Source organism: Desmodus rotundus, chromosome 11 (genome assembly GCF_022682495.2).
Source record: "Desmodus rotundus isolate HL8 chromosome 11, HLdesRot8A.1, whole genome shotgun sequence".
Classification (NCBI taxonomy): domain Eukaryota; kingdom Metazoa; phylum Chordata; class Mammalia; order Chiroptera; family Phyllostomidae; genus Desmodus; species Desmodus rotundus.
In genome coordinates this window covers 60,316,610-60,332,093 of record NC_071397.1, presented here as the reverse complement: position 1 = coordinate 60,332,093, position 15,484 = coordinate 60,316,610, and the positions used below count along the sequence as shown (strand labels likewise).

At 35.7% G+C, this 15,484-nt stretch overlaps 1 protein-coding gene across 2 annotated transcripts in view; it reads left to right on the top strand.

Moving 5' to 3' along the window:
• Positions 1-15,484, top strand: part of PDSS2 (decaprenyl diphosphate synthase subunit 2) — a 241,908-nt gene that overhangs the window by 139,252 nt on the left and 87,172 nt on the right. For both annotated transcript variants that reach the window (XM_024551782.4, XM_045188650.3), the window contains exon 3: positions 6,696-6,894. In XM_024551782.4, the coding sequence (XP_024407550.2) occupies positions 6,696-6,894 (199 nt within the window). The remainder of the gene's footprint in view (positions 1-6,695; positions 6,895-15,484) is intronic.

Here is a 15,484-nt window from a genome sequence, read left to right as displayed (position 1 = left end):
GCTCTACCCAGCAAGGCTGTCATTTAGAATTGAAGGGCAGATAAAGAGTTTCCCAGATAATCATCACCAAACCATTATTATATGAAATATTAAAGGGACTTATTTAAGAAAAAGATCAAAACTATGAACAATAAATAGCAATAAGTACATATCTATGAACAATTGAATCTAAAAAACAAACTAAGCAAACAAGAAGAACAGAGACAGATCCATGGATAGAGAGAGCGTTTTGATGATTGTCAGATGGGAGGGGGATGTAGGAGAATGAATGATGAGGTGAGGGGATTAAGTACAAATAGGTAGTTACAGAATAGCCATGGGGATGTAAACTACAGTATAGGAAATGGAGTAGCCAGAGAACTTATACGCTTGACCTATAGATATGAACAATGGTGAGGGGAATGCCTGAGGGAGTTGGCGGGGTGGAGGGGGGGCGCTGGGTGGAGGATGGCAAAGTGGGAAAAATCAGGACAACTGTAACAGCATAATCAATAAATTGTAATTTAAAAAAAGAATGATTCATCTTTCCATTAACAATTTGAAATATCTTTACCATAAATTTATTTTCCAGATATGCTTGGATCTCCTTTTGGATTTTGTTCCATAACCTATTACTTTGTTTTCACAATATTACTATAGTTTTAAAAATTGCAGTAGATTCATAACTTTTAAAATCTAGAATGGCAAGACTTTTTTCCCCCCAAAGTTTTCTTTGTAATTTTCAAATTTATTCTTCTCACAAAGACAGAAAAGTCAGTTTTACAGTTTAAAAAGTCTTTTAGGATTCAAATAAAATTATTTAAAATAAATAATTCTTGCCTACTATTTTAATACTTTCAGAGACACCCTGAGTTTTGTACATTTTATGTTTGGGATTCTTACTAGTTTTCTTTTCTTAAGATTTTATTTATTTATTTTTAGAGAGAGGGAAAGGGAGGGAGAAAGAAAGGGAGAGAAACATCAATGTGTGGTTACCTCTTACTTGCCCCCTACTGGGGACATGGCCCAAAACCCAGGCATGTGCCCTGACTGGGAATTGAACCGGCTACCCTTTGGTTCGCAGGCTGGCACTCAATCCACTGAACCACACCAGCAAGGGCAGATTCTCATTAGTTTTCTATTGATATGCCGAGAGCCTGGACTTTAGAATGAGTGAGCTCTGGGCTTGAATCCGGTGCTGCAGTTTACTAGCTATGTGAACTTGAGCAAGTTAGTCTGTCAGTCCAGCTCCCTTTTGTACAGTGGAAATAATAATGCTTACTTCAGACAACTGTTGTGAGTTTTACATTATTTGGTTTATTAATCTGTTAATTGAGTTGTTATTATGTTTGCAAAATTATGTCACGTAAAATTGCTCAGCACAGCCCTGGCCAGTGTGGCTCAGCTGGTTGGAGCGTAGTCCCATAGATCAGAGTAGATTTGATTCCTGGTCAGTGCATATACCCAGGTTGCTAGTTCGATTCCTGATGGGGGCATGCACGAAAAGGCAATCAATCAAAGTTTCTCACATTGATGTTTCTCTCTCCTTCTCCCTCCCTTCTTCTCTCTCTAAAGCAATGAAAAAATGTCCTCGGGTAAGGATAAGAAAAAATTTTTAATTGCTCAGCATAAAGTAATTCATTGTCTCGAAGTAATTAATTTAGTTAGTGAGAGCCACTATCAGGCATTTTTTAAAGATATAGGATACCTGAAGTATTTGCAGATGAAATAACATGATATCTGACATTTGCTTCAAAATAATTTGGAAGGACAGTGAAAGGTGGTGCCGAAACAGGGTAATGGTCCATAGAGGTTCTTTATCCTGTATCTTCCACTTTTGAATGTTTTTAAAATACCCAGAATATAAAGTTTTTTAGTGCACCTTTTAAAATTGTTAAAAGTGGCAAAGTGTAAACAGTTGTTACTTCTAAGTGGAATATTATGTTTTTATTATATTACTCTCTGGACTTTTCTCTACTTCGTTAAATCTCTAAAAAGAAGAAAAGCAAGGCCCTGGCTTAGTGGATTGAGTGCTGGCCTGTGAACCAAAGGATCGTCAGTTTGCTTCCCAGTCAAGGCGCCTACGTGGGTTGTAGGTCCGGTCCCTGGTTGTGGGTGTGTGAAAGGCAACCACACATTGATGTTTCTCTTCTTCTCTTTCTCCCTCCCTTCCTCTCTCTAAAAGTAAATAAATAAAATCTTTTAAAAAAAGAAGAAGAAGGAAAGCAAGGAGTGAAGGAGGAAGAAAAAATGAACAAACAGAGTAAGAGGGAAAGAGAAGACTCCATTGTCTTTTATCATCCTTGCCTGTGTGGTGAAACACAATTGACCCTTTAACACCGTCATAAAAATGTAAAACATTTAAAGGGATTTCAAGTTAATATTAGGAACAATTTTTAAAAATTAAAACTATTCATCAGCAGACTTGGCTGTGTAATTTATTATCAGCCATCCCTGGAAGGGGTTAATTGAGGTTAATTGACCTCTGGGGTCACTTCCATCTCTGATTCTATAAACCTGACTTTTAAGTTTATGTCATTCTTTCCCTTTTGAAACTGTTAAGAGTAATAACAATCCCCTATACCCTTATACAGTTGATTGTCAAGTAAACAGTTATCCATTTAACAAATATTTATCAGGAGCCTGGAAAGTAGGGCAGTATAATTTACAGTGTAGTGAGGGAGAGAAGTGGCAGGAAGGTAGGGGACTAAAGAAATAATTACAGTGTAGTACAATAAATGACTGAGCTATGTTCAGAGGCTTTCAAGCACAGAAGGAGTTAACTCTGGGGAATTGAGAGCAGACTTCACAGAAGTGACACATGAGCTGATTCTTTAAAAAACTGTAAACACATACGGATTTATCATTCACCCTGTAACAGCAAAAGTTGCAGGGCACATCCACACAATGAACCTCTGTAGAGATGGATATTAAGTAGAACAAGGAGATTCTCTATTTGTAAAAAATGTGGAGCTTCTCTATTTGTAAGTAATATATGGAACTATCTTCAAAAGGTAATATTGGGTGAATAAAACCAGAGTACAGAAATATGAACATAAAATATCTTCACTATTTTTGTGGTAATATAATTTTTATTGACTATCTTTCAGGAATTTATTTGGCTGCAGATAAAAGGACTCTAACAAACAGTAGTTTAAAGAACTGCAGGGTTTACTTATCTCAGGAAACAAAATGTCTAGAAATGGGCACATCAGAGCGGACTTAAAGAGGTCACCAGGGGCCCAGGCTTTGCCGTTCCTCCTGTTCACCGTTCTCTGCTTGAGAGCCCTAGTTAGGATCCTTAGGTCTCTGCTGGGCCTCTGGGCAGTTGGGCAGTGCTCCAGACAGCAGGAAGGGGGAGGCCCAAAAGCCAAAGGAGCACGGCAGCTGAATTTGTCCCCTTGTGTCAGGAACTCAGTAGATTTCTCAGCAACTTTACCTAGGGAACTTCTGCTTACATCCATTGGTCAGACTGTGCTGCAGGATCACTTCTAGCCTCAGGGGATCTTGGGGAGGTGAGTGTTTTTAAGTGAGTGCATTGTCACTCCAAATATAATCAAAGGTGTGTTGGTAGTGAGGAAGGAAAGAGTGAATAGGTAACTAGCAGTGTCTGCCATCCTTATTTCTAAAGCTTAGAATGCTAAAAATCTTGGAGAAATGGGGAAGAAAGTGGATAAAAACACATGAGGTTGTTTAACATACAATTGAAAGAAAGTAATTTGGTGAAAATTCTTGTGAAAACATCAATTAATCCTCTGGGTTACATCCAATGTGGTATTGCTTCCTTACTCTGATTACTTAACATAAGTGGTATTCATCTGTGACTCTTTTTCAATCAAGATTTAGCATAAAAAATACTGAAATGTATGTGCATAAAATGACCTTTACTTAAGATAATTTTTAAAATCTGGTACTTTGAAAGTTGACTAGATTGCTTTAGGTAGCTAAAATAAGAATAAGATAATGAGAAGAAAATATTCCCAGCTTCTTTCATGCTGCTGCTTTGCTGCACACAAAGTATACTCTTGCACAATGGGATCCGGGGTTGTTTATCGGATGATGAATCTTAGAAGTTAAGCACATGGTACTACGTAGAGTTACAGGACAGATTTCAAGATGACCAATCATTCTATTTCTATTTCCTATGGAAAAGTAGGTACCAATGATAGCAATAATTTGGTCTTTTCTAAACTATTAACTGCCAAGTAATTTTTTAACCCTCAAATCTTAGAATTTTAGAACTAAATATTAAATTTTAGAACTGAAATCCCTTAATCTTAGAACTGGAAGGAACTGTTTTTCCAGTTCCTGTCCTTTCAGTAGTGAGGAAACCAAGCATCTGAGAGTGAAAAGGATTTGCCCACAGTCCGATGTTATAGGTGGGATTAGAACTGTTATCTAGATTCTTGATTGGGCTAATTCTCTTGATTGGGTTCTGACCAAGTGATTTGGAAACAACTTGATTGCTTTCCCCAGTTACTATGAACAAGAGTCCAGTCTGCCCATAACACACTTTCTCCAGCAAAACGCTCTGCTGTGGCGCTCAAGGTGAATGAAAGTGGCACGTGTCTGATGGGCATGTGCTGCCGTGGGTAACGTTGGTCACCTAGCCCCCACCCCTCTACTAATTTACCTTCCAGTAGGTAAAGCACACTTTAAATTATCATTGGCCACTCTGACAGTGACTCTGAGTTCCAGCCTTGTCCTGCATAAACAGCATGTTCTTGGTCCGGTGTTTTACTCTCCAGGTGTGCTATAATTAGAATCACAAGTAGACACTGTAGATGAAAGTTCTTTGTAAATGGTGGGTATGGCACAGGGGATGGGTTTTCATTTTTATTATCACCCTTGTTTGTGTTGTTTCTTGCCATGTGGCTTTAAAGATTGCTATTTATTTAATGAATGCTGTTTTATGATTATCTTTAGGTGTCTTTATTAAAAGCTCACAATCATTCATTTTCATCCTTAGGGTAACTCAAAACAACTACAGTTTGTTGCTTGCCTGGTTATTACTTGCATAAGCTGAACTGCATGGAAGATTTATACAAAGCTTAACCTATCTTGAGTTTTATACTTACCCAGAATCTCATTGTTCAATTTTTGTGAAATATAACAATATGGATTTTTATAGTGAATGGGTTTGCAAACTAGAAAACATTTACAGGGTGCTAATAAAATATGTTTTTATTCCTTTCATTTAGTTGCTCTTTTAAAGGATAATATTAAATGTTAGCTCCTTTTACAAAAATATTTTCCATTAACTTTTCAGTAGTCTAATAAGTCAACATCCTTGGTGATTTTGGGGGGGCATGTAATGAGGTTTAAATCTAAACCATGAATTTATTCTTCTTTTGTATTTAGGATTAAATAAGGTAATGTATAAAAGTGGCTAGCCTAATATCTGGCACACATTACATTCCCACTTATATTGGAGTTCTATTAGATATCACCAGTACGGAGTCTCAGAAATCCTAAAGTTACAGCCTTAGTAGAGTTATACTGAGAACAAAGTAAAGAGAATGTGAAGGGTAGCCCTCCACTGGCCAGCTTCTCTGGGAATCCTGGTGACTGGTGAGGCAAAGAGTGGACAATGTTATAGAGAAGAAAGGTGTCAGGGTTTGCTTCATATAGATCCCAAACTACTTTATTAAAAAACTTTCTGAAAGTCTTTTTGCAAGGGTACTTGACTCCAAGTTGCACCAGACCAGCAGCTGCACTTGCTACAGTTCTGTCTTTAGCTTTGCAATGGTTCCCTTGGCCCAAAACATATTAAGTCTTCTCTGAGTTCAAAGCATTCAGGGACGGGGGGGAGGCAAGGCACAGCCATCACAAATGTATACCTGATTTTTATGACATACATGATAATGCTGTATTAGCTAGTGGAGACACTATATGGACATACACAGCAATACAAATTGGACTACAGTGGAACCTGTCCCCTTTTGGCAGAGTTATTTACCCAAAAGGAATGAAGAGATCGGTAATCATCTCAGCTGGTGTAATAGTGAATTGTTTTAAAACCAAGTCATAATTGATGCCAAGTTAAAGGGCTGTGTACCCATTAAAATATAGCGCGATTAAAGAAATAAAGTACATCTGAAACCTTCAAAAAAAGCAACAAACTTCAAAATGCCAAGTGAAATAAGTCATGCAGTAGAGAAAGACAAATACCATGTGATCTCACTTACATGTAGAATCTAAAAACAAAACAAAACAACAAAAACCTGAACTCATGGATACAGGGAACAAATTTGTGGTTGTCAGAGCTGGGGGGCCGGAGGTAGGTGAAATGGATGTAGGTAGTCGAAAGGTACAAACTAGTTATAAAATAAATAAATCATGGGAATAGATCATGTTCTACAGCATGGTGATAATGAATAAAAGTGCTGCACTGTATATTTAAAAGTTGTTAAGGGAGTAGATCTTAAAAGTTCTTATCAGAAGAGAAAATGTGTAACCATATGTGGTGATAGATGTTGACTAGTCTTACTGGGGTGATCATTTTACAATATACGTAAATGTTGAATCATTATACTATATACCTGAAGCTAATATAATGTTATGTATCATTTATACCTCAATTAAATGAAGTTATTAAAAAGAAACAACCTAAAAAAGACTAATCTATAAATATTTTATTGTTGAAAACTGAAGTCTGGCATTGGTGATAAGGTAGTATTCTTGACTCTCTCACAAGCCTTACCTTTATGTTTCAGTCAAAGAAGTTTGGCAGAGATCACAGAACTTATCCATACTGCTCTCCTTGTACATCGTGGAATAGTAAACATAAGTGAATTGCAGTCTTCTGATGGGCCACTGAAAGACATGCATTTTGGAAATAAAATAGCTATCTTGAGTGGAGACTTTCTTCTAGCAAATGCCTGCAACGGACTAGCTCTGCTACAGAACACCAAGGTAAAACTGGGCAGGGCTTGCTTGTGTCTAAGGGCCTGTAGGCAGCTCTTGGTTGGCTGCAGAAGCCACAGAGGCTTGTGTGCCCTGCAGCCCCAACTGCCGGTAGGTGGCATGGGTGCTCAGGGAAGTCGTGCTGGTGGTGGCGGGGGCAGTGTCAACACCAGAGAACACTGGGAAGTGCTAGGAAAGAATTTTGAAATTTATTTCTGTTTTTTTCTAATTACAGATGAAATTAGTTGTTAATTATAGGATAGTGTTAAATTGTCAATGTAAAGAAGATATATAAATCTCACTATCCAGAGATAATCACTGTTAGTTAATATTTTCATGTATTTTCTCTCTTTTATTTACTCGTACATTTATATATGTGGATTTTTTAGTAACATTGATGAAAATGTGCATGTATAAGGGGTTGTTTAATCCTGCCTATTTTTCCCCATCTCATATTATGATGTGGGCGTTTTCATATTATTAACTTTTTCATAAACTTTTTAATGGCTGCACAATATTTAACTATTTAGATGTAATATTTATTTAACAAAGTTCTCATATTTGGACATTTAGATTGCTTCTAATTTTTACTATCATAAATAGATCTTCAGTAAACATCTTTACAAATCCATTTTTCTCATTCCAGGTTATTTGTTTACAATAAATACCTCGAAGTGGTTCAAAGGGTTTAAACATTTTTAGTATTCTTGATACATGTTACCAAGCTGCTTTCTAGAAAAATTTAAAGGTATTTCTTATCTATCAGTTAGGATTAGGTGTGGCTATAAAACAACGGTGGCTGAAACAAAATAGGAGGTTTTTTCTTTTGTAAAAGCGTCCAGTAGTAGGTAGTCCAAGGTTGGCATGATGATTCTACAGAGTCGGGAGCCCAGGGTTCTTCTTACTGCTTGCCATCCTTATCTTACTACTTTATACCCCAGGGTAGTTGCCACTGTGTTCTCACTCCAGCTAATAGGAAGGAGGAGAAGGAAGGCCAGAGAAGGGCAGATCCTCTTCCCTTGCAGGTCAAGTGAATATGCATCCTGGTTGCTAAGGTCATTCTCAGTGTAAGTCTGCTATCCCAAAATCCCATCTGACTTGGCATTTGTCCTGGATTTTTTATTTTTTAACAGAGAGTAATCATTAATTATTATATTAGAATAAGTCAGCATTGATTTATTCTAGATCTTTCTAGATCTCTACATTTCCAGCCTCTGCCTTAGTTTTTTTCCTAGTGTAGTATGTGAAACCCATGTACAGTTGATAGTTCCATTAAGGTGTAATGTTAAATCCGAAAGACAACCAGCAATAACTCATCTCTTTTCCCAACCCTTTCAGATACCTCCAATTAAGGACAGAATGCAGGGCAAGTACTGATAGTGAATATCTTGGGACAGTTCACTCCTTGTCTCAGGTGGTAGGAGAAGCATTTGACACTGCTACCCCACTGGCCACTTGGTGTATCGTCCAGTATACTGTGGCTCATGCGTGGCCTTTAAGAGCCACAAGGCCATTAGGTACCAGTCCAGAAACTCAATGGGAAACAAAGGAAGTTAGAGGTTTGACATGTATGAAACACGTATGGAAATCAAGGCTGTGTGGAGTGAGTAAAGAGTAGACTGAGCATGCTTGCTTGGGTAACGTGAAGCTATGACTACCCATATTTTGCAGCGTATAATGTGCACTTTTTTGCCCAAATTTTTGAGGGAAAAATAAGGATGTGCATGGGTAGTACTAATTCCATATCTATATAAATGTTTTTAATTCTTTTATTTATGATTATGCTTAAAAGTATAATTGTAGAAAGCAATAACGATATCCTTATGCAAAATAATACACTGGAATACAATAATCAGTTTTATTTCTAACTATAAATAAATAAATAAATAATTTGGTGGCATTTTGTTCAAAATCAGTGGGAAATCTTATATCAAATTCAAGAAATAGAACACCAAATTAGAGAATTATAAAGAATAAAAAGCTTCCATTGGGATTTTTTCTTACATAATAATCAAGGAAGGGATGGAACAAAATAAATAGTAAGAATTAAATGCTACACAGGAATAAAATTTGTGTTTCTGTAGTTGTGATTTGAAGTATCTTACCTTGCAGGAAGAATCTTATGGTAGTGCTTCTATTTTGAATAAATTATACATTATAAATGAATGAAATAAAATTGAGAAGGCCAAGATTTTGCGCATCTTTGTTGAAACATTTAAAAGAATCATAAGAGATGATTTATTTAATAAGTGTTGTCTTATAAAAATATTTGTCAAAGAAAGGTACTCTTAAGGAAGCAAAAAGATAGTATCTTGAAAATATTCAAGCTGTAACTATATTCAAAATAGTTACACTTTTCAATATGAAAAAATTAGAATTGAGTATCTCCTCCATTTACAAAAGAGCTCTGAGCTTACCAGGTAACTAAGAACCTGTAGAAGAGCATTTTCTCAGTTTAAAACATTATGGTTCACTCTGGCCCACATAGCTCAGTTAGAGCATCAGCTCATGGACCTAAAAGTTGTGGGTTCTATTCCCGGTTAGGGCGCATACCTCACATTGTTGTTTCTCCCATTCTCTCCCCTTTTAAAATCAATAAACATGTCCTTGGGTGTGGATATAAATGAATAAATGTGTGTGTAAAATGGTCTGTGAATCAGAATCAATTGAAGGTATCAATAATTTCAAATTAATCCTAAAATGCAGCTATGAAGAATATTGCTGGCAGTTTATTTTAAAATACCACATTTTTTAAATTATATTTTTCAGAAAAATGCCAGGGACACAATATTAGGGAAAGATATGACTGAGAAATTAAAGTATGTGAATGTATACCAAGAATAATTATTTTACTGGCTATTTTTTATATTCAGCTCATCAATATGAAGTTCTTTTTTGTTATATTTTACTGTGTGTGGATATATGTTATTTTTATTTCTTTTGAAATTTTATTCTTGCAAATTGTTTTTGAGCACAACTAGTTAAAAAGTCTACCAATATAATAAAGTGAGTTATTAGTTCCTAAGTATACATTTCAAAAAGTATAACATTTTAATAATTTTACCACACTCTTTTACTCTCAAATGTCCCAGTTTGGATGATAAATTATATAATGTCACCATTTTAAAGACATTTCTAAGAAGTTATTCAAGATCCTTCTGCTTACATCTTACTGTCAGAATTTAATGACATGGGCACACCTAGCTGTATGGGAGGCTAGGAAGTATAAACGTTACTACTGTGGGTAGCCATGTGTCCAGCCAAAATTCTGGAAGATACAGGAAGAAGAGATAACGGGAGACAAGGAGCTTTTGTGTCCTACCTTCCCATCACTCTTTCGGCTAGCACATATTTTTCATGAAACAGACCTGCTGGGTTTTAGGGAGAAAATAGAAAAGAATGTTTAATACATAGTTTATATTTACAGTGAAAATGAAGCTAAAGTAAGAAATGAATCACCATATAAATGGATCTTCTCAAATATCACTCCAGAGATTTATTACCATTTTGGCATTCCTTTTCTTTTTATTCACCCTCAAATTATTCTATTTTCTGTGGTTATAGTCTACTTTGATGGGTCTCATTAAATTCTCTTCTTTCCTGGAGTTTACACGTTAGTGGAAGGTTAGTGATCCATTGTCCCTGGAAGCCACTCTGACTGCATCGTCCATCTTCCCTCATTACCATACCTGCTGTGGTCTGTGATGAACTTTGAGTCTTGGAAGAGGAGGAGGTCTCAGAAAGTGCAGGTCTGGTCTAGTTTCTGGGTGCCTTGAACTGCACATGACTAGCTCTAGCCACAAATACTGGCCACTCGTGGAGTAGCCGCACATACCTGAGAGAAAGAGATATTCTGTACAGGGTAACATTTTAGTAATTAGCCCTCAGCCTGGCCCCTGCCTTAAAGAAACCAAGGTTTATTGCCTTTGGATAAATTCCTGACTTCTCTGATCATCAATTTTAACTTACTTTAAGCTATTCTGACAAAATATTATATATGATGAAGCTGGTGGTATTAAGTAAAAATGTAACTGTGCTATAATGACACAAACAAGTATTCACTTGCTTTAACCACTTCACTTTATGGGAATAATATTTAATGTGCTCCCTTTTCTTAGCTTGTATCATTCACACATTCTTTTTTTTCAGCGTGGTTCAAGTTTAGAGAAAATGGAGATTTTACTCCCATCAAAATCAAATCAGATTCACAGCCTGTGAAATCCACTCTTGGTGTTTTGCATTCAGATGCATCACTATAAATGTTCCAGAATCTGAGACCTCCACCATCTGCTCCATTAGCTACTGGATTTCAGTAGCACTACTTGATTTACAGAAAACAAAAACAAAAAACAAAAACTTAACATATGCAAGGAACAGTTCAGCCTAAGCTTGTCCTTGAAATAAAAATGACCAGGCATTTACTTCCTCTTCAGTGAGTCCTGTGTCTTTGTGGTAGATTTGCATTTTATTGACCTTTATCTGGTGAGGAATTTTCTTTCCTTTTTTTTTTTTTTTTGGCCATGGTATTTTTTAAAATTTGATAGTTGTGTGCTGACTTGAAGCTTTTATTCTATTCTCTGCAGCTCTCCTGTTCTTCCAAAACATGGATCTTTTGCACCTTTTTCTCCAAAGGGGCATTGAAGGCTCTGTAATGTCCACTTCCGAAGAAGCTTCTTTGGCACACTTTTTGTGATAGACCTTGAATACCTTGTCCAGGGGTCTGTAATGGATCTTCTACAACTCTAGGCTTTTAATACCTCCTTTTTAATCATAATATGTGACTTCTAAATCATTTGAAAAGTACTTTAAATTGAGGGTATTGTAAGGGGTAACTAAAGTACTTGAAAGTCAAGAATTCTCTTTGATAAAGCAAATCTTCGATACTCAAAACCAGTTCCTTTCATTTAAATACTGGCAATATTCCCATCAGAATATTTTTTTAGGAAAGCGAAGTTATATCTAAGTTATTTTATTATGTCTCAGTTATTTTATTAAGTGAGTTCCCAGAAGCTTAAGTTAGTTGAATATAATACTAACTGTTAACAGGGTTTTGGAGAGAAAGGGAGGAGGTGGTGATAAATATTTCTTTGGAGCAGCGTTTAGTTTTCTTAAGTTCTCTCTATATAGCTAATGTCTTCATAAAGTTAGATTTCTATTTAATGATGTTTTTATCTTCTTTTATAAGAAAGAAAAATTATCGGCAATAGCAATGTATATAGAGACCATAGCAGTGAGTGAGCAGGCAGAACTTAATACAGAATTTCTGTGTATATACAATAGTATGTCAGGGTTTTTTTCTGACAGCCTGCTTTTTCTTTGAGTGTGTGTACTTGGTAATTAAAGCTAGCATATTTGTAGCAACTTTAATTTTTTATGACTTCTATCAATTTTCCATTTTTTTGTGCTACTGGAGTCTTGTCTGCATTTCTGTATTACATGTGTATTTCTGTACTTCTCCTGGGACAGATGATTTGATGAGGTGTTCTGCAGTCCTGTGACACTCAGAGCTCTTTTATAATTGCCAGGGGTAAAATTAGCAAAGTCAATTATTCTCCCTGTGGCTTTTCCCTGAAGATATTAGGGGTCTTCAAGGTAATTGCCTTAGGTAACACTTAGATTTTTAAATATCTCTAAGTATAGAAATTGGTATATTAATCCTCTGGTAATTGTCTTCTATTATAACTATAGTCACATAAGTGTGAATTAACAAGATTTTGGATTCAAGAGTGAGTTTAAAAATTAATGCTTGGGTTTTCATTATTTTCAATTATGAAACCAAAGGGCAACTTTTTATTTTGGTACTTCACTGTATAAAGACCCTGGACTAAGAGACCTCAGAATGCCTCTTTTTAAGCAATAAATTCCCTGACCATTGAAATAAGTTGCTCTATATTATATTCATGTAGAATATCACTGAATGCTGAAATGATGGGGTCGTGCCAGAACCTAAAATTTTAGTGCTTGAGCATCAAGCTATTAGTGAAAAATGCTGAATAATTGGAAGGAAATTATGAAGTGGAAAAGCGCTATAATTTAGAAATCTAGCTGACCATTACAGGTTTTCCCTGGTCCCTGTGTTTATTTGTAGACTGGATTTGTATTTTAGGATTAAGCCACGGTGCACATAAGACTGTGGGTTACTACTCGTCATCTTTTTTTAAAGAAACACTTTTATTTTGTATATGTAGTGATAACCCTAGTATTTAAAGAATTGAGTTCACAAATGTTATTTTTTTTTAATCTTTGTAGTCATTTTCATTTAATGGGCCTATCACTGTACCACTATCCATCAGATGAGAGACTGTGAGTCAGCCTAGATCTTCTCTAAACACTCAAAATGTTTTTCATGATATCACTATTAAGCATTAGTGATTTATATTTCAAAATAACCAGTGGCACAGATGTACTCCTTAGATAGCTGATGTATTTCCTTATGTTAACTTTGTTTTCCTGAAGGCATAAATATGTTGTTTACAAGAAAGAATTTTGTTTGTATAAATACGCTGAATTTATACATATAAATCACCTCCTTTTATACCATCTATATGTTTTTAATAAAGAGCCTGCTATTGGTTATTTGATGTCTGTCTATCTGTTAATTTTATTTTCAAATTCATGTTGAAAAGTAAAACCTAAAAACATGGTATATTGTATGAAATTTAAATTTTCCATCAGTCACTCGCATATTTATAGTCTTGTCAGCACTACTTTACTTGTGGAAATTACTGAATTAATATCTTTCAGCTACACTAGTTGGACACCTCAGATTAATGTTCTTTTCTACACATACCCCACTCAAGTGTAGATTTTCACGACTAGAGTAAGTGTGGTGCAGAAAGTAAGTAGAGTGTCATATATTGTAACAATAAAGGAACCTATCTCCGTATCAATTAAATAGAAAAGTCAAAACACTATTATAAAATTATAATTTCAAAATCCCCCAATTTTCCCATAGCTTTTTCTTGTAGAGTGCTTATATAACCACATATTAAACTGACACTATATTGTCTAAGCCTAATTCCTTGATCTTTAAAGTAAAAGTGATAATCCCTTGGCTTGTGTGGCTCAGTGGATTGAGCACCGCCCTGCAAACTAAAAGGTTGATGGTTCAGTTCCTAGTCAGGGCACATACCTGGGTTGCAGGCCAGTGAGGGAGGCAATAGATCCATGTAATTCTTACACATTGATGTTTCTACCTCTCTCTCCTGTCCTTCCCCTCTCTCTAAAAATAAGTAAAATCTTTTAAAGTAAAAGTGATAAGCAATTAGTGTTCTAGAAGGATACTAGAAATAAGACAAAATATTATGTCTTTTAAAATTTATCTCATTAAAACCTTGAACTTTGCCCTTTTGGTGCCACAAAGCTATAGAACAAGCATCTTTTGAGCATAGGAAGGTCAGATGCCATCGTACAAAATGGATATGGATGCTTCCGAGTGTCTACGTTAAACATCAATGACAAGGAAGAGGAGCAAGAAAAGCATTTCTTCCATATGCCTGATATTCATGGAAGCCCATTTAAAAAAAGTCTGTATTCAAGAAAATTACACCCTCTGAAAAATTGGTGGAGAGGAATCCCACACCATGAGAGATAGAAATATATATTGATCATAGCAATTTTATAGCATGCTTAGCATTCTCAATTTTTCTAAATCCCTTTTTCTGCTTTCCAGAAATAAAATTAGTTACACGAGCTTTTTTTCCACTTAATTTTTGTGGCGTGAATTTTATTTCTCCAAAGCCAAAAGTCCATTTTCCAGCTTGAATTATTTAGTACTCTTCTTTTGCCTTTCCAATTATTTGACGCAAGGAACTTCCTAAGTTAGGAGTTTACCAACAGACGGGGCAGATGAACAGCTCATTGCTTCCTCTGCATCCTCAGCAACCTTGCCTCATTTCTTCACCTGGGTAGAATTGTACACAGTGCCCTTTCTTTGTCTCTCACTGTTTACAGCTCAGTTGATTTCAACTCTTTTTCTCCATTTTTTCATTCCTACTCTTACCTGTTATTCAGAAAAATCACCATCTGCCTTTTGCCTTCTCCTTTCTCCTTTCGAGAGGAAAAATAAAATAAACCAAGAAACTTTACATGGAGTTTAAAGCTTGATATACTCTTGCGTTCAGAAAAAGGAAAATTATACAATTAGAAATGCAGTAGGCAGAAGATAGAACCAGTTTCTTTACCTGATCCTCTTATTAAACCAAATTTACCTGTAATCATCAATACTTAAAGATCATTTTTAAAATGTTTCCTATTTAGTTTTGTTTTCCTGTTTTGCTTAACTGCATGTATTGAATAATTGTGGTTTTCTGTTCTACTTTTAATTTTAAGTATATAGTACTTTTAATGTAGGGGCTAACCACGCTTTTGTGGGCTGTCCTGGGAACCTAACCACCATTTATAACCTTGTATTATTGGGGAAATGTGGTATGAGCTCCAAACAATTGACTTATAGATGAAATTCTAAAATGCAGTGCATTTGTAATCTGGTGCCTCCTGTATTAGATTAACTGCACTTGACCATTATAAGGAAAACAAAATGTAAGAGCATCCAAAAGGATTCCTGTGACTACTTTTCACTAGTAACTGCATACAGCTC